The following is a 25,685-nucleotide window of genomic DNA, read 5'->3' as shown; positions in this document are numbered from 1 at the left end:
CTAAAATAGAATTATGTATTGGCGTCAGAATTTGCAAGTATTTATTACCTATTTATGTATTATTGGCACATTAAACTCTGGGCAAGACAAACCCAGTCCGATGCTGATGGATGATTGTACATATCTTAACATGGTCATGTCCGAAAATGCGACATTTTCCAATTAAAAGCTGAAATTAGATATTGAACCATTCCTTCTTGAACATGGGACATAATAAGTGTTTACTTGGTAAATCCACGGCATGAAAAATAAATTGGAGGGTATTTACGTTACAGGGAGGGAGGGAAGAAATTGCTTATTTTGCTCGTCCCTCAACTTACGTAACGGCAATTATGCGCATTGAATGAAATGTCGAATATTGTACCTCGATATGTATCAGTTTTGAGACATGACTTTCACCAAATATACAACTTGGCTGTCATTACTTGGTGAATAATATATTTCACTTAAGGAAATAAATTACTTAAGGTTATACGAAATGACGTGTATTGGTGTGTCATAGATTTTAATCTCACTCTGCCCCTATTCAACGTTTTTAAATGGAAATTTCTAAATTTTTCTAAATTTCTAAAATGACATTAATTCAAATTTTTCAGTTTTTAAGTAAACGCAACTTTTGATTAATTTAATTTTTCGTACTACAAAACCTTGAACCTGAAAAACACTAGTTTATTCAATTTTTAAGGAAGGGGTAGACTGAGATCAAAAATCTATGACTCATCATCAAACCGTCGTCCAATAACACCTTAATAATTAAAGCAATATTACGTATTATTATACAACATCCGACTCAAAATGGTGTTTTCACTTTACATTCGTGTCCGTTTCAAATAAAACGCAGACAGAGTAATGCACAATGCAATGCAATGTCAGGTGCTGTGGTACTTTATGCATACAGCCCTAGACCAAAATATAGTGTTATCTCAAACGTGGTGAGACACCCAGACAGACAGATATCGTAAGGGATAATTGTCCCACAATTGACGTTGCGTAACACATGCACGGACATGATAACGAGCCTCGTTAAAAGGACGCAACAACAATAAACTAGATTTTATATGAAAATATGAAAAGGCAAGCATATAGGAAACTAATTTTATCTTTACCTTGTTTTTATTATGTCTACTATCCAAAAATTCCTGCCGGCAAAATGTCCCAGATTAAATAAATTCACTAATCACTCTCAAAATACCTTATCGACGTCTCTGCAATAGTTAGCTTATCAGCGGCGAATAATATGTAAATAAATATCGTCTCAAAATCCGAATCTGTATGTTTTTCTCGTCTCACACGGTAAGAATCACTCTCAGAACATGCTCTGTATCTCCCCGTCACGAACTATTCCCTGTGTTTTGGAGAGGATATCGAACAATCAGAATCAGAATTTTGTCAAACAATTCTACATCCGTCCAATCCAATCCAATTCATGTCCGTGGAAATCGATAACCTTTTCCGGATCAAAACAGTGGTAGTAGAAAGTCAATAAGTCGTTTCGTCCGTCCGTAGTTCACCACAAATCCAAATCCAAACCAAACCACCAAACTAGTACGGATCAATGTTTTTTTCTTCTTATCTCTTCTGGGTCGTCCGTTACAATTTGTCCAAATCCGTAAAAAAAGATGACACACTGACACGTCTCACTCTTTTAATTAAATCTATCCATCCACCACTCGAAATAAAAAATAATATTATTGGATAAGTTAATTAGGAAATGGAGAAAATTCCGACTTTTCTCAAATCAAATGTCCACTTCCGGTTCAATAAATCCAACAAAATACATTAACTGTACAAACCGTTGGCAAAATTTCTGCCTAGTTTGCAGCACTCGAAATAAATGACGACAACGATTTGCTTATCTTGCTTGAGACAGATTTTGCGAGACTTATGTTGAGACGAGATGAGATCAGAGAGCTGCGAATGAACAAGAACCGTACCGTTCAGGATTCCAGGACAGACTGGCGTTCTCTCTGAGAAAAGGTGGTCGGTGAAGTCGACTTTTTCCCAACTTTCCCCCGGGTTTCAGTTCCAGTGGTGGTGGTGGTAGCAGCAGCTAGTGCATAATAATATCTTCGTATGTATGTACAGGAGTGCTGGATACGCATTCTGCTACCCGGACTACTGAAAACGAGTCGTGAAGAAGAAAGTCTCATGCGAAAAACAGACTGGATTTTGGTGATGAATACACAGAATGTGGGAATCCCAACGCAATTTGGGTTCCTTTTGATGATGCGGAGAAAGTATGAGCGGATGTGAAAGAGGAAAATGAGTTGAGGAATGATTCAGTAAGAATAATTTCGTCATGTCACATTCTCCAACTGGTGCGTTGGTTTAGATGATACAGAAAAATGTGTTTGCATCTATTTTTCTTCGAAAAAGAATGAAAAAGAGGATGAAAATGTGCATAATTTGAATCCAGGTGGAATATTTTGGATGTTGTTTTTTAGAAAATGAAATAAAATCAAGATTGTTGTGAAACAAACTGGAAGTGTTAAAAACATGGATTGTTAATTTTATTTATGTTTACGATAGAATTTTAATGATTGAGCAAGACTGGAAACTGGTCATAAATTCATGCTCCAGTTGTTATTATTAAGGTGATAATAAAATTGAGGAATTTGGTGTTAATTTTCTTTCCATAAAATTCTAGATGTTAAATAAATATGATTTATTAAACTTATGACAAGTCAATTAATTAACTGTAAGTCCGGAAATCCTGGAGAGGATTCCTGTATACAAATTTTCACATTTTTCTACAACTCAATCTAACTTGTATTTTATTTTTCAAGCCAAGTCAACCAATTTTACTGCACTTTTAACCAAACAATAGAACCAAACTTGAATTGAATTGGAAAGTTTTGTTTTTAAGAATGAACGTGCCTCATTGAAGGTAAATACCGACGAAACAAAGCGATTTTATAAACTATTTGTTTACACCTTGACATCAACTTACCCGATTATTTTAGCCAGGCCAGATAGTTAGTAGTTGTAAATTGCAGTAGTATTGCGTAAGGTATACAATATGCAATTATTAGTCATTTCTTAGGCGGGGAAATTGAGACGAGTTGTGTTCATTTCGTTAATTGTCCAGGTTCTCACGCTACTGAAGAATTCTCAATTGAGACCGTGCCAAGAAAGAGAGGTGTCGTGGACGTGGTGTCGAATTTCAGAGGCGACTTGTGTTAGTTGTGTTAAATTTCTGCTTCTTCTAATGTGCACATGTGGGATATGGAATGAATTGGAAATTTGATTTACTAATAAAACCCGATTGTTTTATTTATCATTTTGGTTTGGCTGGGCCGACCATTGTACTTGAGAATGTCTTCAGACAGTCATTTCACATTGTTCGTCCTGCTGGTGGTGGTGGTCGTCGTGGTGGAGAGGGCAGCTTGCGTTTCTGGTGAGTAAATTTTGGAATTTGGAATTGAAATTGTGGAAATATTTCAATTTTTGTGTATTAATCAAGGTTACGTGATCCCAAATCAGGGAGGATTTGGGTACGCACAACAGTACCAGCAGTTCCTACCACAAGGTCAAGGGTCACCTTGGAATAATAACGGGTTCCCTCCACCAGCAGTTAACCAACAAGGACCCCCATTATTTCTTCAGCAATCTCCTCCCCCACAAATTCCTTACTACCCACCACCACCTTTACCCAGTAACAGTTTGGCCCCCTTATCTCCCCCTTCAGACGAACCGTTATCATTCAGCCACCCAATTCTCTACATTAACCGGAACATTCCCGTCTTTGAGAGTGTCGAAGTCACAAATAGAGTAGACCCTGATTTTAAATCGGAAAATTATGGCTCAAAATTGCCACTACCTCCGCAAAACACGGCGCCAAGATCTGTAGCCCCTCAGCAGCAAGGATCTTATTTCCAGTACCACCAACCACCACTGCCTTGGTCGAATAACAATAATTACTATAATAACAACCCACCTCCACCCCCACCACAAATGCAGGCAGCAGCCACGCCCTCATTTCAAACTTCGTCATACAGTTATTCTACTTCAAGCTCGAATGTCATGCTGAATCCGGCAAAGTTTCAGTATTGGGGAGGTGGACCACCACAACAACCAAGCGGTTCTGCAGGGCCCTCTGTAGTACCCATGATGATGACGCAATACAATACCGGAGGTGGGGTCATGTTCGCCAATCCGCGTTTCACTCCGGGTGGAGGTGGACCATCTTCCTCATTATCGTCCCCTTCGTCACCATCCTTCATCCCAATTTCCAACGTGGGAGGATCGCTGCCCTCATTCCGCAGCATTAGAAAAGCTCCTCCTGGCAGTTTCTTCATTTCGGTGAGAAGGCCGGATGGGTCCATGACGTATGCGGCGGAACCGGGGCCTCGCCTTGGTCCCGAGCCTATGTGGAGTACAGACCCAAAATATACGGTGGGGGCGATTGTTCAACCACCGCCAGTGTCGCCGCCATCACTAAAAACAGCCTCAGTTTCTAAAAATGCTCGAAATAATTCGCAAAATGATTTAGTGAAACGTTGGGAGGAGATTCCAGTTCCTGGTTTTTCCGGGTTTAATAAACCTGGACGAACTGGTCGAGGTCAGAAAAAGTACAATAATACGGATAATTATTACCCGTTTCCTCCACCCCCAATGACGACCTATTACTACCCTTCGCCATCACCTTCACAAAGATATATTGACAATAATGATCTCGCAATTTTGGACCAACTCGCTACCACCACCGCCGCCGCTCATAAGAGACAACAGAACAATGCCGCCCTTCCTTCGTGGGTGATACCACCACCCACGAATTTTATGCCTTTGTCCCCTCTCGTGACCAATTCGATCATTATTCCGGACCCGAGACCATCACCACTTGTAAGACAATCTAATTACTCTTCTTCTCCCATGCAAATAAACCCTCCTTCTTCCGCTTCGATGGAACAACTTTTTTCCCAAGGTCGGGACAACACCAAGTCGAAACAAAGAATGTCCCGAAGAGGTGGTGGAGATGAGAACGACTCGACAAACAATACCCGAACGGCACGATGGGTGCAACTCCCCCAATCGCCCTCCACACTGGGATCATTCCAACCCACTCCACTCCAGAATCCGGCGAAGCAGCAGCAGCAGCAGCTCCCAGGCTGGTTTGGACCTCCAACTTATCCGTTTAATGACCAAAACGGACAATTTCAACCTAGGTCTCAGCAGCAGTTCGTCGCCCCACAAACCCCACAAACAGCAGCAGGTTTCGACCCCCAAGGGGGCCCACAAGTCCAAGGATACTCTCACTCGTGGAGTAGCGGATCATCATTCGGTGGACCGCAACAACAACAACAATCTAAAACAACCCAATTTCGAAACCCCTTCGCAAGTCGAGGACGAGCAGAAAGTGGTTTCACTAATTCGCCAGTTACAAACTCTCCTCGGCCCGAAGAGCAAGGCGTTGCTGGGTACGGACCAGTTTCACGGGTTGATCAGAGGTCTGGTGCGTGGCCTGCCGACAATGGGCCACGGCAACCTGGTGAACAGTCTTGGCAGCAGCAGCCGCAGCAAAAGCAGTACCAAACATGGAAAGCAGTGAGTTTATTTGTAGTTTTTAAATGAACAATGATTAATTGACATGTCAAATAATTAATTGTTATTTTTTTACGTGGCGCAGGGAGTTGCAAACCCGTACCAACAAACAGAACCAATTGATTATCCCAAAGAGTCAAAAACTCCCTTTTTGTTTGGAAGTGGGGGAGAAGTAATTTATAATAAATATAAAATTTAACTTAAACTTTGGAAATATTTAATTCGGAAATATTTTACTTCAGGTGCAGATTTATCCGAAGTCCAGCAGCACTCCAAAGTACGACGCAAGACTGTTTGGAGTTAATGACACGAAGGAAGATCACAAATTTGCAAGCGATTCGACAATACTGCAGCGACATTTACAACAAGCTAAACAAGTACCAATTTTAATACAGATCATGGAAAAGTGACATTTTCTTTGTGTAAAAGCTCAACATTTACAATTTCAGGTTTTACGAGAACAAAAATCAAGAGAGGATGCAATCCGAAAGTCAAAATCAACCACTTCAATACCAAAATCAGGGGCAGGAAGTCGTGGGCGTCACCACCACCACCACCACGAACACAAACAACAACAACAATCCACAAATTCGTCCCTATTACCCGGAAGTGAATCAGTACCGCCAAATTTTGCCGCAGCAGCAGCCGTATTTCAACCAAAATTACCTTCCGCCACAGCCCCAAGAACTCATTGGGACGTCGGGAATGACGCCGTTTCGTCCGCCACAGCAGCAAGAAATTCAGGTCCAGCTCCAACCTATGCAGCTACTGGGTACCAACAGTTATCACCCCAACAACAACAATTTGGGGGACAGTACGTTCCAACCTATGCTGACTTCCCCCCAAACTTTCCCGAACATGGTCGCCTCGGCCGACACGCTGAAAGCATAGCGGACTTCACCTCAGCGGAAGATTTGCTAGCGATGGATTTAGAACCGTTGGGGTTAGAAGATGATTTAATGATTAAGTAACATTAACAAACTTCGAATTTGAAGTACTTGTAACGAAGTTATACATTTTTATTGAATGAAAAGTGTAATAATCTAAATGGACATTTTAATATAATAATTGATCACCAGTACATACGCAGCACCGTATTGTGGAAATGTTATGTAAAGAAAAAAGCTAACTATTTTATAATTACTAGTAAATCGGGTAAAAAAATGTTTATCAGTCTTAAAATTGTGATTATTAAGTCCATTCAGACGAAAATGCAAGCGCATAAACCATTACATGCTTATCTATATGATATTACATGAGAAGCTACTCGTTGGACCAGCAGGTACAAATTTTTTCTCCTCATCCTCATCTGCGAATCCGTACTCCTCATCGCCCTCCATGACTTCGTTGTAATCGTTGTTGTCATTTTCCACCTCCATTTTTATGTCTGGATGTTCGATATGTTCAAATTGTATTTCACAGCTCGACCTTGGAGTGTTTTCCTTTTCGGACTCAACATCAGAAAAACTAGAACGAACGTCGTCAGGGTCAGAATCTTCGTTTTGAAGAAGTCTTGGTAAGTTTTGAAGTGGGGTGCTGGCAAATTTAGGATTAGACAACAACACACCAAACGGAAGATTATCAAGAGATTCATTTTGTTCACTCATTATTTCGAATAAATCTTCCTTCGTTGGACCTTGTCTTGGTTCATCAGTACAGACCCCTCGATTTACACGTTTCGCTGGTGGTGGTGGGCAACTTTCTTGAGGTGGTAATAGGGGATGTTCTGTAGCGGGTGGTGGTGGATGATTAGAATCCATTATCATTAGCTCATTTTCATTTGAAATCGGAACCACAGGGTGTTGGGGATCACAGGACTGAGATGTGAGCGAGCTCTCGTCAAGGGACGTTCTTCCTGACAAGTGTATCTCATCACATGCAAATTTTTCTTCGATAATAAAATCACGTAAAACTACTTCCTTCTTCACGGTAGGCTCAGAGTAGAATATTGCAATTTCGGCGATAATGACTTTTTCTAATGCTTCCTTATATCGAGATCGCATTTCTGGCATAGAGTAGGTCATCCAGATTGTTTGGTAGCAGTCGCCGGTTGCTTCATCTCGGATAATGATGCGAAAATGGTCAAAGGGTTTCATGAAGGGTTGTTCTGTAGCAAAAAAAACAAACATTAGTTACGAAATTTCTCGATAAATGTTTTTCATATCTTCAGAAAAATACTACGTACCCCCAAGCTTTGGTACTTCAGAACTTGTCATCGGAGGATAAGCAGCCGGCATGAGGAGGGCTTCGCACATTTCTTGCGCTCCTTTTGTCACATCACTGATAGGCTCACGATGAGTATAAGTTTTCTCGTTTGGGACTGCAAAAGAATATATATGCATGTAAGCAACTGTGTGTTCTTAGCAATTAGCTAAATATACGTTAAACACTGACTTTGGATTTCCAACTTTCGAGGAAACGTGAACCAATGTTTTGCAGCGCATTTCCCTTTACAAAGGCAAATTTGGTGATGACTAAAATTTTGACCGGCTTTTCTCATTTCTTCGACATCCTTCACTTTGCCATAAACAATCTGATAACAAAGTTTAAGTATTATAAATAAACATGTTGACCAAGTAATTATAATAAAATAGTACTATACTAAATTAGCGACCTACCGCATTTAAACTTGGCCTGAGTCTGCTTCCCGGCAGTGGATTCATGTGATATTTACAATTCTTTTCGAGCACTTCTTGCACCATGACAATCTTCCCCCTTACTGTGACTGTAAGTCGTTCCCTCCTCTGAAACACGTATCCTCGTGGGACGAAACCTTTCGTAAATGAAGGGTGGTTCTTGTCAATCCGTTCTGTCCACTCTTTGTACCGGGCGTAAAAACTCGCACCGCCTAAAATTTTTGGGTTGTAAATTCCACCAGCTCCCCAGCTAACGTTGTCCCGCTTCAGAATGGCTGCATAACTGGGGGCAGACAGCACTTCCGCGTTGGCGATCATAGCGTAGCGTTCAGGCATTATATTTAAATATACATCAATAGAAGATCCAAAATGAATCTGCCAAAAAACGAGTCAATAATATTTAATGGATTAAAAGGGTATTAATTAATCATAATTAAATTTTACCTGCGAACAAACGCTAGGAGCAATGTAAAACTTGGAATTTATTTCCATTTCAAGTTTACAATTCGTAATAATCATGGGAAGACCGGGTACGATAGACCTTTGCAAATCCATGTCTTCTTTGGTGATGATTAATTTCAACCTGGAAAATTAATCACGCAAAAATTAGTTGATTAGGAAGTTATTCAGATTTTCTCTTTTCACTTACGACAACTCTCTAGACTCTTTATCGATCAAAGTAATCCAACGATAAGCCCGAAAAATCCCTTTCTCTCCAACTACAGCGTTCGATTGATTGTCTGCATCCTTAACATCCTCAACAAGGTATATCATGGCGTCAAAAATTCTGCACCGTTCCATCCGCCCTACGTAGTTGACCACGCCGATAACATCTAAATATGTCACGGGGGGAGGTTCCTTGCAAGCCTCAAATTCTTTAGGAGTCCACAATTTTGCCTCGGTTGGGGGAAGAAGTCTATCCGGAATCTTTGGTGGTTTCCATTTGGGCTGACTTTGACGTGGGATATGTTGTAAATTCCGGACGGAATATTTTTCGACTTTGATTTCAATCCCAACCAAAAAGTCGTGATACGGATAACAAAAATTTTCCTTCGAATTTTTGCATTTTTTGAAAGTGGCTTTTCTAATGATTAAAAAATCCCCTACTTCAACTTTGCTGTGGACAATTTGTACCTAAAAGAAATTATCATATTTAATCAAAGTTATTTTGAAAGAAAATTCTATTTGCATGTACAATTACTAACTACTAACCGATTCATTTGGTAGCGTTATAATACAAACGCCACAACTAGAGTCGGTGACGACAAGATTCCCAATCACAAAAGCTTGTCGTGGAGCGTCATCGATATTTTGGTTGTTACTATCTCTTGGTTTCATTAGTATTAAATCTGGTTTCTTTTCTGGTTTTATGAAAAAAAGTATCGTTAAAATTCTTAAAAGCAAAACTGTTCATATAAAATGATATGTATGCAAAACTTACTTGCAATGATTTGGACAAAAACGGGAATATGGATGGGGGCGTACTGGTTTGAAATAGTACATTCGCCCATTCTCTGCAATGATTCCGCCAACGGCAACAATTCTTGTAGATCGTTAGGCAAGTTTTCATGATCGCCGTCTGGATAAATTGCAGTTTGCATGCCTGTGAAAAATAAACGTATGTCTTTAAAGATTATCGATTAATTATGTTGGAAAATACTAACGAACTTACACAAGTTTTCCTTCAAAGTTGGAAAACTTATCGGATTGTTGTTCGTCCATCCCCACATTTCAACAAAAGGAACTTCATTACGGCCATTTAGCTGTAAATAAATTGAAAATATTATAAAATTAATATGCACACGGTTATCTATAAAACCTCTAATTATCATCTCTAGTTGATTCTTCACCTTAAAAAACGTGCTAGGCTCATCCTCCGACGTGGCGCAAGCTTGACCTCGACCAGTAAATTGTATCGTCGACTTGGACGTTGTCGCAGAAGCTGCTGACGATGAGACAGGAACAAGTTGGCTGTCCATTGTCCTGATTTCAGTGATTTTTCATCAAAAAATTAATCGAACTGGTAAACACTTTATTAAATATCCTGTTGTCTGTATTTCTAATTAATATTAACGAACAATGAACAAATTATCGACTAAGCTTCAGAGTTTCTGAATTATCCTACAGGTCAGCCGGGTCAGAAATTCGGAACGACTTTTTTTCTTCGCGAGTTTATGTAAATACATGTGCACTCTTTTCTCTCCCCGGCCGCTCAGCATTCAATTTCAGCCCTGCTGGAATCTCACTTTCTCCAAAGGGAAGAATTTTATCTCAATTTGCTGTTCACGACCTCAGTCAGGATCAGTTTATATTGCATTCATTTTGACAATTTTTTCTTAGAAAATTTAACAATTCCTAGATTTCTGTAAAAATTATTATAAAATTTTTATCTATTAAACACAAGTACATTCATAAGATGTAAAATAAAATACACTTTATTAGTTGGGGAGTAAAAAAAACTCTCTCCGAGGTTGCGAAAACCTCTACAATTGGGAAAGGCATCCAATTATATCTATTTGTAAAATTTTCCACAGTTTTATCACATCATTTTATTTTTATGTAGATTACTAAAGGTATAGTCGATTTGTATATGGGCATCATTCTTGGAATGATTTATGACACAAGTTTCAGTCTCATGGAAATGTATGTAGGTGGACAAGAGAAGATGAAATCAACCAATCGTCATTTTAAATTCGCAATACCTAATTGTATACATGTATAGTAATTATGGCATTATCATCCCACTTTATCATTACTACGACCCTCCTCATCACAATGATAACAGGAAAAGAGCAGAAGAATCCGTGCACCCGAAACCAATGTCTTAATGGAGGTCACTGCACACCGATTGATAACTTCTCCTCTGCGTGCATCTGCCCTTCCACTTTTCACGGAGATTTGTGCCAGTTTCGAAATTTTTGTGCCTATTCCCCGTGCAAAAATAGAGGCAGTTGTGAGCCCTTTGAAGATTCTGGGGTCTGCAGTTGCCTGTTTGGATTTGAGGGGACGTACTGCGAGAGGAAGGCGGAGGACGTGCTGTTATCAGAAAAGAATTACGACGGTGGTCGTGACAATGCTGATGAAGATGTAAAGTGTGTATTTCTGGGCATTCTGGGCACAAAGTTTTCGGAACTTTTTACAGGAATGAGAGTGGATTTTGTATTTTTAGGAGCGCTGGCCTCTTCACATTTATGAAAACGGTGAAAAAATCGAGCTGGAGGGATAAGGTGGCTTTTGATCCGTGCTATGTTCCTGAAGGGGGTGGCCTTATTCGGTGTCTTAACGGGGGCAAGTGTATCCCACTGGTTAGAAGGGTAGGTATCGTTCCAGGAGAAGGAAACCAATATGAGTGCGAGTGTACCGGAAAGTTTACGGGTAATACATAACTATACTTGAAGTGAGTTAGTTATGTGCTGTGCGAATGGAGCTAAACTCACGAGAAACCCTAGTCTCAGCACAAGGTACTTCAGGAGGCCGTAGGTTTAAGCTCCACCCGCACAGTACATAACTCGTTCACTTTATGTATAAACTAAATGATTAACGATATAATATAATAATTAGAACTGATTTAAATTGAGGTCCCTATTGTGAATTTGAGAATGCCTGCTTCAGCTCTCCTTGCAAAAACGGGGGCAGTTGTCAAAGTTTTGAGGACTCAGGGGTGTGTCGCTGTCCAGTGGGATTTGGGGGCAGTTTCTGTGAGGAAATCGAGACGGGACATAAACCGTCAAGAATGTTAGTACACCTAAATTTTTATTATTAAGAACTTACATAATAAATAGAAAAATACATATGCGATTATAGAAAGAAATTGACCACGGAACCTGTCCTCAAGCCGCCCTCGAAGGATGACATTTGTTATCGTTACACCAAAACTAGGTCGCATCCCTGTTCTCATCATGGTGAATGCATCTCCCTCAACGCGACACATTTCGAGTGCCTTTGCACCGAAAAATACTCTGGGGATAGCTGTCAATATCGGAACCCATGTTACACGTTTGAATGTCTGAATGGTGGAACGTGTGAAGTGAAGTACGACGCTTCCGGAATTTGTAACTGTGCCCCTGGATTTATGGGGACGTACTGCGAGGAGAAGCTGTTCAAGGATGAACCAGAAGAAATTGATGTCGTGACTGAAAAATCGTCAGCGACACGATTATGTCTCAACGGTGGGACCTTTGCTCACCTCAAGGGTTCCCCGTCATCATCTTCTTCAAGCTATGAATGCATCTGCCCCTCAAATTTCACGGGAAGGTGGTGCGAGTTTCTTAACGCGTGTGGAAGTTCGCCATGTTTAAATGGTGGAAGTTGTGAACCGATGGAAGATTCTGGAATTTGCACGTGTCCAATAGGTTATATGTATAAATATGATAGCATGTCACTGAGGATGAGGTCATCACTCATCAGTAAGTCATATGCTGTATGTGTGTTTAGGTTTCAAGGGAACTTTCTGTGGAGAAATTGACGACACAAGAAAAACTCGGGTGGAACGACTCGGTCGAACTTTCCCCTTAGTTCGGAAGCAGATTAAGGAAGGAATTCGGATCTCGGACGATAAAGAGGTGTGGTTTCAAGGAGGGAAGGAAATCAGGGTACGTCTAGTTGCTACAATTTATGCATTATCCACATTAACATCAACTAAAATACTATCCCAGAACCTTAAAAAAATCGACCACTGTGACAACTCTGAAACCAACAGCGAGAAGCCCGTCTGCCTCAATGGGGGTCGTTGCGTAATATTAGACGAAGAGATGTACGGGTGTGATTGTCCAATCGCTTTTTCCGGATCGGTTTGCCAGTTCGAGGACGTGTGTGCAAGTGCACCTTGCATAAATGGGGGCACTTGTGAGTCACTCGGGTCTTCAGGCGTCTGCAGCTGTCCGCCTGAGTGGACGGGACAGTTTTGCGAGGATGAGCTGCTACCAGAAGTTAAGCAGAAAATATCTGGATCAAAATCATCAAAATTATTAGAACAAGGTGTTCAAGGATCTGGATATGCGTTGCTTGTCGAAGGTCAGGATGAGAACAATTTGGAGCCACCCTACTCCATGCTTGGTCACCTCTACAAAAGTAAACTACCCAAGAATCCAGCCTCCTCAGAATTTCTCTCCTTAAAACCCAAAGAATATTACCAAGACCATGAACTCGAAGAGAGACGCCAAGTCATAAGAATCCCAGGATTTGAAGATATTAACTCCTCCATGATAAGAATCGCGTCGGATGGAACGGTCTACGTGAGGCAGCCGAGGAGGAAAAAGGACTCAAAAACTAAAGTTGATCAATCAAAATCATCCATCCTAATTGACCTCAAAGACCAATCTACTAACAAAAATAATCACAGCCTCGACCACATCGTTGACGCCAGCATAGTAAAAGTAATGCCAAACGGGGAGCTCTTCATAAAAATGAAAATTCCCAAAAAGTCTCACGGAGAAAACTTGTTACACAACATGTAGTCATCACAAAAAAAGTAGATACATAATCAACAATAACAACTTAAATTGTAAACACTTTTTCATAACTTGTTGACACTATACATAAAGTGAACGAGTTATGTACTGTGCGGGTGGAGCTTAAACCTACGGCCTCCTGAAGTACCTTGTGCTGAGACTAGGGTTTCTCGTGAGTTTAGCTCCATTCGCACAGCACATAACTAACTCACTTCAAGTATAGTCTACAAGTCGTAGTTTTTTCCACTACGTATTTTGTTTATGTATCAAATTGTATAATGGTGACACAACAATTGCGATTCTCATAAATTTCCAATTAGCAATAATGTTCCCTTTTTGTATCAAATTCCTTCATCAAGGTCTTCTTACCCACAGCACGAATCCAATTATGCTTACCTTACATATCGTTAGCCCATTATATCGTCAGATCGATATTAACTGTGAGCAGTGGCCGCGGAAGGGTGTGGACAGAGGGACAATGTCCCCAGGGTTATTCGATGTCCTCATCATCTCCCCATCTTATATAAATCCCTCCCTCCCCCATCCTACAATGTTAATGTCCCCACATGTCCCCACGGCTTCCGCGGCCACTGACTATGAGTGCTGTATTATGTTCCCTCAGCGTAAGGGGAAAGTTGCTGCCTAAAGTACCGTGTTTTGTTGTGTTGATTTCACCCAGGGTTTGCCGAGGTGGAAAATAATACCAATACAAAATGCAGCACAGCGTAGAAAACAGTTAGTTTATGTATTATTTCGTCTTGGTATTTGTCCTGTTATACATATTTCTCGGTTCGGTTCCCCCGGACGGGATAGCTTTCTCTTTAGCGATAAACCTGGCCTGTGAGTAGTGGTAGCGTTGGCTGGCACAACAAAAGTCCTCCCGTCTAGGTTTTGGTTACAAATCAAACTTCCGACCGAATCAATTTTCCATTCTGCTTCGTATTGAAGTTGAAACAGTGAGGGATTATTATGCCAACTTTCTCTTCTGCTTGGTGGTTGAGTCACTCGACAAACTTTTACCTGGCTTTTTTGGTCGTTAGTTTCCTCCTGGAAGTTGACGAAGGTTGAGGTGGCTTCGATCTAATAAAAATTGAATTAAAAAACGGAACCAGTGATAGATTTTTCATATGTATTGATCGTAAATGTGTTGGGAATGGGTTTTAATTAGCATAAGTGAATTCATAATTTACTAAAGGTTTTAATCATCAATTAAGAAAATGTGACTCTTTTTCTCCACCCGGTGAAAGTTTTAAAGACAATTTTACGTACGAGTTTGTTTGCTATTAAGATGGAAAAATACGAACCCATCGGCGTTGTGGGGGAAGGCAGCTATGGAGTTGTGTTAAAATGCAGACATCGGGAAAGTGGAAAGTCTGTAGCAATTAAGAAATTTATAGATTCGGAAGACGATCAAAATGTGAGGAAGATTGCTTTGAGGGAAATCCGAGTTTTGCGGGTATGAAAACTAAGTAGTTAATATTTGTAAAAAAAAATTGTAAATTGTTGGGTGAAAATGTCGATAAGATATTTTATTTATTTGTTTGTCAGCTATGTAAAACTTACTCACAGATAAAATTTTAAGTTATGGAGGATTTTTTTTATTACATTATTATTTGAAAATTATAAAAAAAATTCCGGAAGTTTAGTTTAGTCGTTTTCATGAATAATTGATACTTTATGATTCGCCGAGGGTGGGAGAAAGGCACCTTTTACCTGACAAATTGACACTTCGGCGACATATTTTTTCCCAGACTGCTTTTTCCTCAAAGAAAGGAAAGGTGTCGTCGTTTGTAGTTGATTTCTGTGCACATTTTATTTCCGTATTCCATTGTAGAATCTATATTGGTTTGGTGTCAACTCGATCCATCATTAATTTTCTTGTCATAATGTTTACTAAGGTTTGTGTACTAGCGAAAGTCTTGCTTTTCTCCACTAAATTTTCTAAATACCTTCTCAAAATTTGTTAAAACTTGGAATTGATTTAATAAAAATTTGGTCATCTATAAGTCATAAAAATTTCTTTCGATTTCATTCATATATACATTTTTAAAGGTTATTAACAAAATAAGACTTTCATTAGTTCACAAACCTTATACAAATAAGAAACAATATCGATCCAATATTTGGAGTAAATTTTCCGGAAATAACTACACAAAAAAACTTTTGTTAAGGATTTCCTACTGTAATTCGACTGTCTGTTTTTATTGTTAGACGTACAAGTTTTTTAACGATGTGCATAATTATCTAATTTTATTTTCTTTACAATTTTATTGATTTCAAATTAACCGTACACAAATATGATGATAACCGTGTATAAGTACTTAAATATGTTGTTATTATGAAAATACTACGCCTCAATTTTGTAAGCTATTCATACATTTTTCATTCCCGAGCAGAAATTACGCCACGAAAACCTGGTCAACCTGCTTGAAGTCTTCCGACGGAGGAAACACCTCTACCTCGTTTTTGAATTTATTGACCATACACTCCTTGACGAATTGGAAAGTAAAAGTAAAGGGCTCGAGGGCGAAGTTGCGAGGAAATATGTCTACCAAATTCTGCGAGGGTTGGGATTTTGTCATGATAATAACGTAAGCACTCCGTTATTCAAATTTAATTTTGACAAAGTAATTACCCGGTTTGGGACGTGGACGTGGACGGCAAATGCGGACGGATGACATAATAAATTTTCAACGACCTTTTTATTGCGCAACGACGGCACGCGATATTTAAATTAAACTTGTAGATGTAGATTACCTTTGTCCCAGCGAGTCAGATTATTTTGTTTGACCTGTGACCCTGATCTAATTTAATAATTTCATTTCGGAACAAATTTTAAGAGAAAGTAAATATGAACGGAAATATGCGAATAAAATTCGATTAGCCTAATTAAATAAATCGAGTTGCTTTGCTTTGCCCTGACTAAAAAAAATTGAGTGAAAGTAGAAACAGCATGTTTCGTTATTCTTCTGCTTATGTGCTGAAAAGGGCAAGAAAGAAATGAATTGCTAAACCAAACAAGCTGAATAAGCAAAGTGAAGGTGATAAATGTCGGGTCAAGGAACTTGAAGTCGGCCAAATTGGGTTTTCGTCACTTGTTCTTATTTTTTGAGGCATATTTAGTCAAACTGGAGTTCATTGTGTCAATGGTAGGAACATCACAATTTATTTAGTGGCTAAAAATTCTGGCATGGGCGTGAGTTACCTACATAGAACTTTTATTCTTAAATTCCGAAAAATCCAATTTGGCTTTCAACTATGCCAAAATAATAAATTCAAATGTACATAGCTATTTTTAGACCCGTCCTTGTCACGTCGTGCCCTGCAGCTTATATCATATTAGGTCATGTCATATGTCAGTAATCATCCTACTTCGGAATGGGGCCCATCCTCCCTTAAACCTTGATTACTACATAAATACTACTAAACTATTCTGCCTGTCATAACATAAAACTGTCGCTTCGACCATATTTAATTGCCCGCAATTGTCCATCCAAAATGCCATCAATAATTGGACACTACTTATTCCGCGACCCATCGATCCCTCTCTCGTATTAAATGACAGTATTGAATTCGAGGCATATTTTTCATTTTCTGCCTCTTTTTAGATAATCCATCGCGACGTGAAGCCTGAAAACGTGCTCGTGTCGAAGAATGGAATTGTGAAATTATGCGATTTCGGATTCGCCAGAAACTTATGCGGTCCGGGGGAGCAGCTCACCGACTACGTGGCGACGAGGTGGTATCGAGCCCCCGAACTGTTGGTGGGAGACGCCTCGTACGGAAAGTAAGTGACTGATTTTTATATTATGGAAAACACGACCGAAGGAATGAGTAAAGTATGCAAAGAAATAACTTTGCGGTGTTTGGTTTCAGTATTGATCGTAACTTTTGATTGTGTATATACGATACGATTTCTTGTAAATAAATGCACCCCGCAGTTGAGCCTTCAAGTTCTAAAATAGATGGATGAATGAGATAAAACTGATTGATGTTCTATAAATAGGAATCGGATATACTTAATTCGATATGAGCAGGAAATTCGATTAATTCCATTATTCACATATATGTATAATTATAAACATGGTTAGAGTGCGGCTCTCGGTGGTATTTTTATTGGTGACATTTATTTTGATCGTGGAAATTAATACGGTTTTCTTTTTATTTCGCAGAGAGGTGGACATCTGGGCAGTGGGTTGTCTTTTCGCAGGTAAAAACATAATGAAATGGCACATATTTATTAAGTAGCATACAAAAAAAATCACGCAGAGTTGGATGGATGGATGGATGAAAAAGTATCAATGCACGTGTTTTAATAAATGTCAAATGACGTCCGAATAGAATGCATGTTTGTCCTTCAGAACTTTATTTCACGAATGACCTTCATACCGTCGGAGGGACGCGGAGAACAGTGTGATATCGATCAATTAGATAAATCAAGGTGGTTGGTTTGGTGGGAGAAAAAGATAAAAATATGGTTGCGTCCTTCTTCTCGCACCAACACCACAAAAGAAATGACGAGTCGTTTATTGTGAATTAATTGTCCAATTTCTGCAATTTCTTATCTTTTCTCTCTTGTGGGAATGATGACATGTTGCACAATACAAATCAGGACGTAGTGCAGTAAAATGACATTCATTAATTTGTTTACGATATTTTTTTCTCTAGAAATGATGACAGGAGAGCCATTATATCCGGGTGACTCGGATATCGACCAGTTGTTTCTTATTGCACAGTGTCTCGGTAAGTTGCGAGTTGTTGTGTCGTAATGGGGAATAATTTACTAGGTAGAAATCAGATATCGTTAATAACATGCATATTGCTTTACATACTGCATTGGAGAATAATTGTTTATTGATGATTTAGTACTAGAGTTGGTGACATCGAGTTACGTGCATGTAGGGATTTATGAGAGATTGGCATTTTGATAGGGAGAGGATTAGGTAGAGAATCAATAAAATAATGGTGCAATATAAGGCTTGATCGGAAATTCGACCCTTTTTTCGGGAAATAATTGTATAATCTCACTTTTCCCATGATATCATTTTGCATGGTATTCCATTAATCCGTGCTCTACATTCATTCTGCTAAAGGTCAAAGGTGAAGGAAATTGACGTCAAGTTATGACTTCTCTTTGTAAAAACGTCCGGAAGGAAGGAAAGAAATGCAAGAATGGGATAAAATCTATCTCATCCTACGCAATTTCTTGCATTTCTTGCATGGGACAGAAAGTGAATGAATGTTAGGAAATCATCACATTATACGTCACGATCCACGTCAGTATTCTCACAACTTGATTAATTTCATATTGACCAACAACACAATCACTGAGGAGAAAGTTGGACGGATGTGAAAGTACTAGGATTTTTGGTTGGTGGGTGTGATCGATATCGGCTTTCACCACTCCGATGGAATGGGAAGAATTAGAAATATGCATAAAAATCCTCATATTAATAGAGAAAGACTAAAAAAATGTTCCAGAATAGCGTGACTTTCTTCGATCAGTCTCAATTTGAGATAATGAGTATATTCTCTTTCTCTCATTGTGAAACATCGCCGAGATGGATTAATTGTTTGAGATTTTTGCTTTCATTTCTCCCCTTCTTTTTTAGGTCGCTTGGCCCGACGCCACTTGTCCATCATGTCGAGAAACTCGGCTTTCCGTGGGTTTCAATTTCCTCCTTCGCGTCACGGCTCGACCGCCTCGACCGATTCGATGAGCACGGCAGCCGCACGGCCCAAACTGGCCAAGCTGGATTCGTCCTCATCCTCGAGACACAGCAGTAACAGCAAAGGGGGCAAGGGGAGTGGTGCGCATCGTCCCACCCAGGCGGAAAAATCGGTATTTTCGGACCTTTTTCCGACCTGGAATGACGGAGAGGTCACTTTCCTCACGCTTTGTCTCGACCCAGAACCTTCTGGAAGACCGGGGTGCAATGCTCTGCTAAGGTTGCCGTATTTCACGCATGATAACTTTCCCTCCAGGTGAGACCATTCAGTTAATTTCCTGTCATGATAATTGAAAACCCAGAGTACAGCTTTATTTAGCCCGAGTCAGGTTGTTATAAATCATTGAAGTGGGTATAATACGACCACAACCTTTTTTTAGTTTTCGACACATCTTGCTCATCTTATAACTTGATTTGTAATTATGCATGTTTTATGTGTGTGCAAAATTTCAAGTCGATTGGATAAGTTTTACGAGCGTAATCGATAGACAGACAGACAACCATGACGGCTACATAAGTCCTGACTCGGGCTAAAAATCAAAAATTGTTTATACATTTTTGTGTACAACGATTTATATTTTTTGTCCCCAGATTTATTAACGAACTGAACCAAAAGCTTCAACTCGAGGGACGCCACCCAATCCCGGCCTACTCGACACGCAAAAAACGCAGCGTCTTAGGAACCCTTCAGCACGGTGCTAACGTTGTCCCCGGTCATCACAACGTGTCTCACCTGACCAAGAAGAATCCCGTGTATCAGGGAAGACTTAACTTGGCCGAGACAAGTAATGAACCACAACCAATCACGACCAAATATTCCGACACTTTTCCTCCTACCACGGTGCAAAAAACACCACAACTTATTGCGGCTGGAAAATCAAATCAAATCGATAACACGACTTCCTCCTCGCAACAACAACAACTCTATAAATTCAGCAATTTGACGAGAGATCAAACATTTTTGGTGGAACGAGGTAAGGGAAGTCTCCCGAGAAAAAATGGAGAATTTTTCGTCACCAACCAGGAGACGAGGATCCCTTCCTTGCTGAGTAGAAAGTATTCGGATGACTCCCTCCAAAATAAGAACAACGGATCCTTGTTCCTCAATTCTACTTCAAAATCCACCCCAAACATAGTCACGGAAGGAAATTCCAGTAATCCACAAGGACACAAGGAGATGAAAAGGTTCTCAATTCCGCAACAGCAGCAGCAATCCCAAACCAATAATTCTTTCACTCAAGGGGTAACCCAACCTAGGAAATTTTCGTATTCTTTCCCACCCCCCGACAGCAACGGGAAAGAACAGCAGCAGCAGCATCATAATTCGTACATGAAAGAGTTTGATAATGAAAATAGCGGTGGAATTGGAACCAAACTATTTCAGCCCCTCCCCGTAACTACGTTAACCTTCAGTCTGAACGGGGGTGGCGTGGGGGGTGGTTATCATAACCATCCTTATTCCCTCTCAGTGGCGACGACGAGCAATTCAAAATCTCCAAATCCCCCCTACCTCAATGTGACTAGTCAACAGATCCTGAAACGGACGCCGAGTCCGACGCATCATCAAAATAGTAACGGTGCTTCTACTCGAATATTGAAGAATAGCGAATTTGGGAATAATACAAACTCCAACTACTTTCCACACACCCACTTTTCCACGAATAATATGAACGGGAATTCCAACGGGGGTCGATATCCGGTCAGCTTTTATCAAGCAAATAATAGTAATAATGGGAACAACAATTTCGCCAATAATGCGAAATCCCTGCCCGCCACGGTATTTGGGTCGTCGATGATTTTAAAGAATCATACCGACTTTGGTGGTGGTGGAAATAGTGGGGGAGAAACTTCGTCCTTCCTGCCACGCATGCCGGGGAAGACTTTCACCGGATCGGGAGGCAGTGTTAAGGAGGAGGAGGGACCGTCAAGTAAGTTTAATCAAATTTATCAGCCTTAAACATTTACATTTTTTCAAAAATTTGTAGCAATTTTTTTTCAGGTTACTCAAAAGCTGGGACTAATTCGCTCCCCCGAAGAAGAGAAAGTATGACGAATAGCAGAATGTTATGGGGCGAACAACAGGAATTAGGATCTCCTCCAGGGAAAAGTAGCGGAGTCACCTTGCTGTCCAACATTAAGGGGGTCACCTCAACCAAATTAAGCAATGGGAGCGGAGATCACATTCTGTTGACGACGTCGACGACGACGAACAACAATCCCAGACATTTTAGCACGTATGGGACGCAGCTATATTAGAAATTGATTCCAGGAATCGATAAATCGATTTTTTTCTCAGTTTATTTATTCTTAAGGAGTTTGGTACATACATATTTATCGACTTAATATTTAATAAACCAATTATTACAAATTTTTTGATCACCACCATTGATGCTTCAATCGTTTAAATATATGCTATAACTCAAGTTAAGTAATCACTTAATTAATTTTCACGGCGAGTCATTATGGAAAATTTTTCGGAAAATGGTTCCCTAGAATTGTTGAGATGAAGATGATGATGAGGCGGATGCGTTACTTGTCGTATTTTTGTAGTCCCTCTTGTTCTGGAGGTACCAAACTATGTGCCGTTTCCGTATTGATTCGTCATGTGCTTTCTCCACGCTCTGGGCAAAGAAATGCATAATTTATGTAGTAAACACAACACACTTTTTTGGTAAAAAAAGTTGGGTTTACCTTGTTAAAAGTGTCCACAAAGTCGTCAGCCTCCCCCTCCGAGGACAACCTAACCTTGAAATCTCTCCTCTCTGGGACTGCATCCGCTTCGAGAGAGAAGCAGACAGCCCCATCCCACAAGCAGAGACAGGTTTTTGTCGACTCGTCCAACCTCTTGAGGGAAGAGTTCCACTTGTAAATGTACTGGTGAAGGAGTTCCCTCTTGTCGCCGTCCACGAGGCGGAGTTCATTCAGGGCGACGTCGCCATGATCCAAAATTTGTAGAGTGCCAGTTCCAAACTCGGCGTAGACTAAAGAAAAAATAGACCAAAAAAATTTGACATTTTGGTAAGTCATAATTTTTGTTTAATACTCACCAAGATCCAATTTAACGAAAACTGTGGTAAAAACTTGGAAAATAACGTCGCCCGGAGTGTCGACAAGTTTCGTATTGTCGCCATCTCCTCCTCCGCCATGGGTGGGTGGTTTGGGTGAATTATTTTGATTTCCACCAGAATCACCACCACCGCCACCGGAATTATCCGATCTCATCATCATGATTGGATTGTTGTTGGTATTGTTGATGATAATTGAGTTTGTCCCAGCCATCAATCCACTTCCACGATTCAGGGATTCTTTATACCGGAGTCGATCTGCTTGTTGTCGAGATCTTGGGCGTAGTCCGACCCCAAACTCTTTATTGTTGCCCCCATCATCTTCCCCACCACGGCCAGGATTTCGCCAATTGTCATCTAAATCCGCTACGTGCAGAGGCGTTCGAGGTTCGGATGGGTGTCGCGACCTTAGCGGTAATGATAACCCGGATGGTGAAGCTTTGCAACTGCTGTTGCTGCTGCTACAGGACGCATGCGCCATGGGGTCACCACCTCCTCCCCTGTTCCGAACTGAAAACGTGAACGGAGATCGCGACGGAATTTCAGCACTTAAAGCTGCCCTTGACCCGGACGCGATTCCTACCGAGGATGATGAAATGAGATCCGCCTGGGCCAGAGCGACGCTGATTTTGGTAAAAATATTCTTCATTCTTTGCTCGTGCGTGACCTCGCGGTGGTTCCAGGCTGTAGTTTGGCCCTCTTGGAGCGTCTTGTAGAATCGGGAGGAGTCCTCCGTGTTGACAAAATTGATGACGCACATTTCTGAAGGCGGACCATAGAGGGATTTCGCCGCCTCGATCTCAATCGCCGTGGGACTAACGACACTGACGAGAAGGCTGTGAGTCAAGAGGCGGTTAAACTTTACGACGGTGCGAGAAATGTCTTCTTTAAAAACCATGAGCCAACGTTGTCCTAAGAATTTTAAAAAATTGATATGAATTTTTAAAGTTCTGTGAAATTTCGTAGTTAAGTAAATTACCAGTTCGCTCCTTCTTGGTGAAAACGGCGACACAATTCGGCATCGAATCGAGCAGTGATCCTCGATAGAAGCGGTCCAACCTGACCTCGAAGCAGTCCACGATATCATTTCCCATGAGAAAAATCCTCCTGTGAGCATCCAACGGAACTTCGGGGAAAGAGGCGAGTCTCTCTTCAAACACTTCGCGTGACCGGACGTCCCCAATTTCTGGAAAACCTCGGGATGACGCGGAATTGGAAGCTGCATAATCACCACTTCCATACTCTAACAAGACTTCGTCAATTGTGGGAAGCGTGTCGGGTGGAAAGAAGGTGTCGTCCTCTTCATCCGGAAAGATGGGTCCGAGTGAAGAGTGGTGATGATGAGAATTGTGGTGGTTGTCATAATTGGCGTAATTGTTGTTGCTATTACTGTGGCCGAGACGGGGTCGAAATCCGGAATTTGATGCTCGGTTGTTGCCGTAGTTGGACGGCATCATCATATGTGCATTGCTGGAAGGTCGTGGGGTTGGTCGCCGGCTGTAAAATGTGGTGGAGGACGTTGGCACGGTGTGTGTTCCGGGGGCGATGTAACCTCCGGGAAGCATAGAGGCAGAAACGTCGTCATCCAGAGAGTCATAGTTGGAAGGAGATGACATCCTCCTGCGCATGAAATTTTGGTGATGATAAAAAATACCTAAGCTATTTTGACATTGATTTTACATGACACTTCTCGGAGACAAAAATCCATTCTGAAACTGAGACGGATATCGGCGTCCGCCTGCCCCTTGAAGAAGGCTAAAGTGGTCGCTCGTGGCCCTGCTTCCACCCCTTTGATTGGTGTTCTCCATTGGGTGGTTGTGGTGGTGGTGGCGGCCGCCATGATGAGTCATGTATTCTTCCTTTCGTGGCATCTTACTTATCTGAACACTTATCACGTTCGAGTGATGAGTTTGTGTAGCACTGGTCAAAAGAATCGCCGTGAGGCACGTCAGTTGCGGGCTAAAAATTGTGAACGCAGATTACTCTAATTTTTGTCTGTGAAAAGACGGGAATAGAAATTTTGTCAAAGGAATCACGACGTCATAGAGATTTCGTTGGCAACAATTTTCCTGTAAAATATGACGAGTTCAAAATTTCACTCCCAATAATAAATTGCTCATCTGGGAAAACAATTTTCTCTTTCCGCATAAAAAAATCGTGTTTTTAATCGCTGACACTTATCTGAGTCTTGTCGATCAAAAGATGGCATCAGAAAAGTCCAAAGCTGACCCGGAAGTCCGTTTCGAGCGTGGAATTCCACTCAATCATCGATTTACTGGAGAAATTTTCGACCCACCAGAACCTCTGCTGCCTGAGTAAAAAATACATCCCATATTTTTTTAAAAATTTTATAGGAAGGATGTCTCGAGTAAATTCTTTTTTTAATGTTTCCAGATTGGCTGCTGCTGCTGCTCCAAAGAAAGTGACGCCAACCGCTGGTTCGTATGCCATCGAGCGCTTCGTTCTTCCCGACGATATCGAAATCCCTCCAGAGTCGATGACTAATGAGGGCGAGTTTTTTCCCTTCAACTTGGACGAGGACAAAATGCCTCCGTTTATTCTGGATCGTCGCGACGTTTTGAAACACATTCCTAAAGAATTGTTGGAATCTGAGGTATACAAAAATTTATGCATAATTTTTTCGAATTTTTTTCCCAACACTACTATTTCTTCTTCTTCAGGGGGACAAACCCTACGTGTTTACTCCAGTCCAGAAAGACGACAAAGTGAAGCCTGAACCGAGTGGAAACTTCAATCAAATGATGGACACCGATGTAACCAAACGATTGGCCGATGTGAAAATTATCGCCGCCGCGAACGCTGCAGTTGCAGAGGTACATAAATATTTACAATGTAGATAATTGTAGCTTAAAAAATTAAATATTTTAATTAAAAATTCCTATTCAGGTCCGACAATTGCAAGAAGAGCAGGAAAAGTTTAAAGCTGCCGTCGCTCCGAAGACTCCGAACAAGGCTGGCAGCATTGTCGAGCAGAGGTCACGATCTCGCTCAAAGTCAAAGGGAAAACCGACAACTCCGGCTCCAAAAAGTGCGACCCAGAGTTTCCGCAAGTAATGTGAAGCTTTTTTTGCATAAGAAATCCTTCTTATTTTTTATTGATGTATGTATGAAACCACAAAATTTTCATTTTTCTCAACTTTTCATAAATTCGAAATGTAATAAGAAACTGATACAGCGATTTTCAATTTAATAAAAAAATCTGTAATTTATAATCAATTTGCATAATACATTATCTAAACAACC

At 40.7% G+C, this 25,685-nt stretch overlaps 7 protein-coding genes and 1 long non-coding RNA gene across 8 annotated transcripts in view; 5 read left to right on the top strand and 3 right to left on the bottom strand.

Moving 5' to 3' along the window:
- LOC110843780 (follistatin-related protein 5) overlaps positions 1-1,966 on the bottom strand; it is a 114,710-nt gene extending 112,744 nt beyond the window's left edge. The window contains exon 1 of the mRNA XM_022089813.2: positions 1,107-1,966. The gene's annotated coding sequence lies outside the window, so the exon portion shown is untranslated. The remainder of the gene's footprint in view (positions 1-1,106) is intronic.
- Positions 1,967-2,836: 870 nt separating this feature from the next.
- Positions 2,837-6,733, top strand: LOC118434499 (trithorax group protein osa-like). The gene is made up of 5 exons (XM_035848207.1): positions 2,837-3,397; positions 3,464-5,544; positions 5,627-5,713; positions 5,784-5,918; positions 5,991-6,733. Exons 1-5 carry the CDS (start codon positions 3,316-3,318, stop codon positions 6,510-6,512), a joined length of 2,907 nt encoding a protein of 968 aa, XP_035704100.1. The 5' UTR covers positions 2,837-3,315; the 3' UTR covers positions 6,513-6,733.
- LOC110843822 lies at positions 6,537-10,417 on the bottom strand. The gene is made up of 10 exons (XM_022089866.2): positions 10,028-10,417; positions 9,850-9,940; positions 9,619-9,780; positions 9,390-9,538; positions 8,827-9,311; positions 8,622-8,760; positions 8,160-8,552; positions 7,936-8,074; positions 7,727-7,861; positions 6,537-7,648 (listed from the first exon to the last, which is right to left on the bottom strand). The coding sequence occupies exons 1-10, from the start codon at positions 10,154-10,156 to the stop codon at positions 6,783-6,785; spliced, it is 2,688 nt and encodes an 895-aa protein (XP_021945558.1). The 5' UTR covers positions 10,157-10,417; the 3' UTR covers positions 6,537-6,782.
- A 535-nt stretch (positions 10,418-10,952) lies between these two features.
- LOC118434669 (sushi, nidogen and EGF-like domain-containing protein 1) lies at positions 10,953-12,914 on the top strand. Its single transcript, XM_035848716.1, has 6 exons — positions 10,953-11,269; positions 11,347-11,552; positions 11,756-11,912; positions 11,982-12,529; positions 12,612-12,741; positions 12,833-12,914. The coding sequence occupies exons 1-6, from the start codon at positions 10,953-10,955 to the stop codon at positions 12,912-12,914; spliced, it is 1,440 nt and encodes a 479-aa protein (XP_035704609.1).
- Positions 12,896-13,873, top strand: LOC118434581. The gene has a single exon (XM_035848395.1). It carries the CDS (start codon positions 12,929-12,931, stop codon positions 13,631-13,633), a length of 705 nt encoding a protein of 234 aa, XP_035704288.1. The 5' UTR covers positions 12,896-12,928; the 3' UTR covers positions 13,634-13,873.
- A 471-nt stretch (positions 13,874-14,344) lies between these two features.
- LOC110845349 (cyclin-dependent kinase-like 2) lies at positions 14,345-21,945 on the top strand. Its single transcript, XM_022091748.2, has 8 exons — positions 14,345-15,083; positions 16,024-16,218; positions 17,236-17,414; positions 17,800-17,837; positions 18,296-18,370; positions 19,240-19,612; positions 19,948-21,284; positions 21,356-21,945. The coding sequence occupies exons 1-8, from the start codon at positions 14,916-14,918 to the stop codon at positions 21,610-21,612; spliced, it is 2,622 nt and encodes an 873-aa protein (XP_021947440.1). The 5' UTR covers positions 14,345-14,915; the 3' UTR covers positions 21,613-21,945.
- On the bottom strand, positions 21,637-22,223 carry LOC118434559. The gene is made up of 2 exons (XR_004834105.1): positions 22,048-22,223; positions 21,637-21,977 (listed from the first exon to the last, which is right to left on the bottom strand). It is a non-coding gene; the product is annotated as an uncharacterized LOC118434559 (long non-coding RNA).
- Positions 22,224-24,481: 2,258 nt separating this feature from the next.
- On the top strand, positions 24,482-25,614 carry LOC110845155. Its single transcript, XM_022091521.2, has 4 exons — positions 24,482-24,736; positions 24,816-25,035; positions 25,103-25,255; positions 25,329-25,614. The coding sequence occupies exons 1-4, from the start codon at positions 24,624-24,626 to the stop codon at positions 25,494-25,496; spliced, it is 654 nt and encodes a 217-aa protein (XP_021947213.1). The 5' UTR covers positions 24,482-24,623; the 3' UTR covers positions 25,497-25,614.
- Positions 25,615-25,685: the final 71 nt, after the last annotated feature.

The sequence above is a fragment of the Folsomia candida genome, unplaced genomic scaffold (assembly GCF_002217175.1).
Source record: "Folsomia candida strain VU population unplaced genomic scaffold, ASM221717v1 Fcan01_Sc002, whole genome shotgun sequence".
Classification (NCBI taxonomy): Eukaryota; Metazoa; Arthropoda; class Collembola; order Entomobryomorpha; family Isotomidae; genus Folsomia; species Folsomia candida.
This window is presented reverse-complemented; position numbering and strand designations above follow the sequence as displayed.

Excerpts from the sequence above, each read along its gene's own strand:
- LOC110845349 (XM_022091748.2), top strand. The coding sequence starts at position 14,916 with ATGGAAAAATACGAACCCATCGGCGTTGTGGGGGAAGGCAGCTATGGA. Across the intron at positions 16,219-17,235 it reads GATTTTGTCATGATAATAAC|ATAATCCATCGCGACGTGAA; the intron begins GTAAGCACTCCG and ends GCCTCTTTTTAG. Across the intron at positions 18,371-19,239 it reads TCTTATTGCACAGTGTCTCG|GTCGCTTGGCCCGACGCCAC; the intron begins GTAAGTTGCGAG and ends CTTCTTTTTTAG.
- LOC110843822 (XM_022089866.2), bottom strand. The coding sequence starts at position 10,156 with ATGGACAGCCAACTTGTTCCTGTCTCATCGTCAGCAGCTTCTGCGACA. Across the intron at positions 9,539-9,618 it reads TTTTGTCCAAATCATTGCAA|AAAAGAAACCAGATTTAATA; the intron begins GTAAGTTTTGCA and ends TCATAAAACCAG. Across the intron at positions 8,761-8,826 it reads AAAGAGTCTAGAGAGTTGTC|GTTGAAATTAATCATCACCA; the intron begins GTAAGTGAAAAG and ends TTAATTTTCCAG.
- LOC118434669 (XM_035848716.1), top strand. The coding sequence starts at position 10,953 with ATGATAACAGGAAAAGAGCAGAAGAATCCGTGCACCCGAAACCAATGT. Across the intron at positions 11,553-11,755 it reads GTGTACCGGAAAGTTTACGG|GTCCCTATTGTGAATTTGAG; the intron begins GTAATACATAAC and ends ATTTAAATTGAG. Across the intron at positions 11,913-11,981 it reads GGACATAAACCGTCAAGAAT|AAAGAAATTGACCACGGAAC; the intron begins GTTAGTACACCT and ends ATGCGATTATAG.
- LOC118434499 (XM_035848207.1), top strand. The coding sequence starts at position 3,316 with ATGTCTTCAGACAGTCATTTCACATTGTTCGTCCTGCTGGTGGTGGTG. Across the intron at positions 5,545-5,626 it reads AGTACCAAACATGGAAAGCA|GGAGTTGCAAACCCGTACCA; the intron begins GTGAGTTTATTT and ends TACGTGGCGCAG. Across the intron at positions 5,714-5,783 it reads TGTTTGGAAGTGGGGGAGAA|GTGCAGATTTATCCGAAGTC; the intron begins GTAATTTATAAT and ends ATTTTACTTCAG.
- LOC118434581 (XM_035848395.1), top strand. The coding sequence starts at position 12,929 with ATGTACGGGTGTGATTGTCCAATCGCTTTTTCCGGATCGGTTTGCCAG.
- LOC110845155 (XM_022091521.2), top strand. The coding sequence starts at position 24,624 with ATGGCATCAGAAAAGTCCAAAGCTGACCCGGAAGTCCGTTTCGAGCGT. Across the intron at positions 24,737-24,815 it reads CCAGAACCTCTGCTGCCTGA|ATTGGCTGCTGCTGCTGCTC; the intron begins GTAAAAAATACA and ends TAATGTTTCCAG. Across the intron at positions 25,036-25,102 it reads AAGAATTGTTGGAATCTGAG|GGGGACAAACCCTACGTGTT; the intron begins GTATACAAAAAT and ends CTTCTTCTTCAG.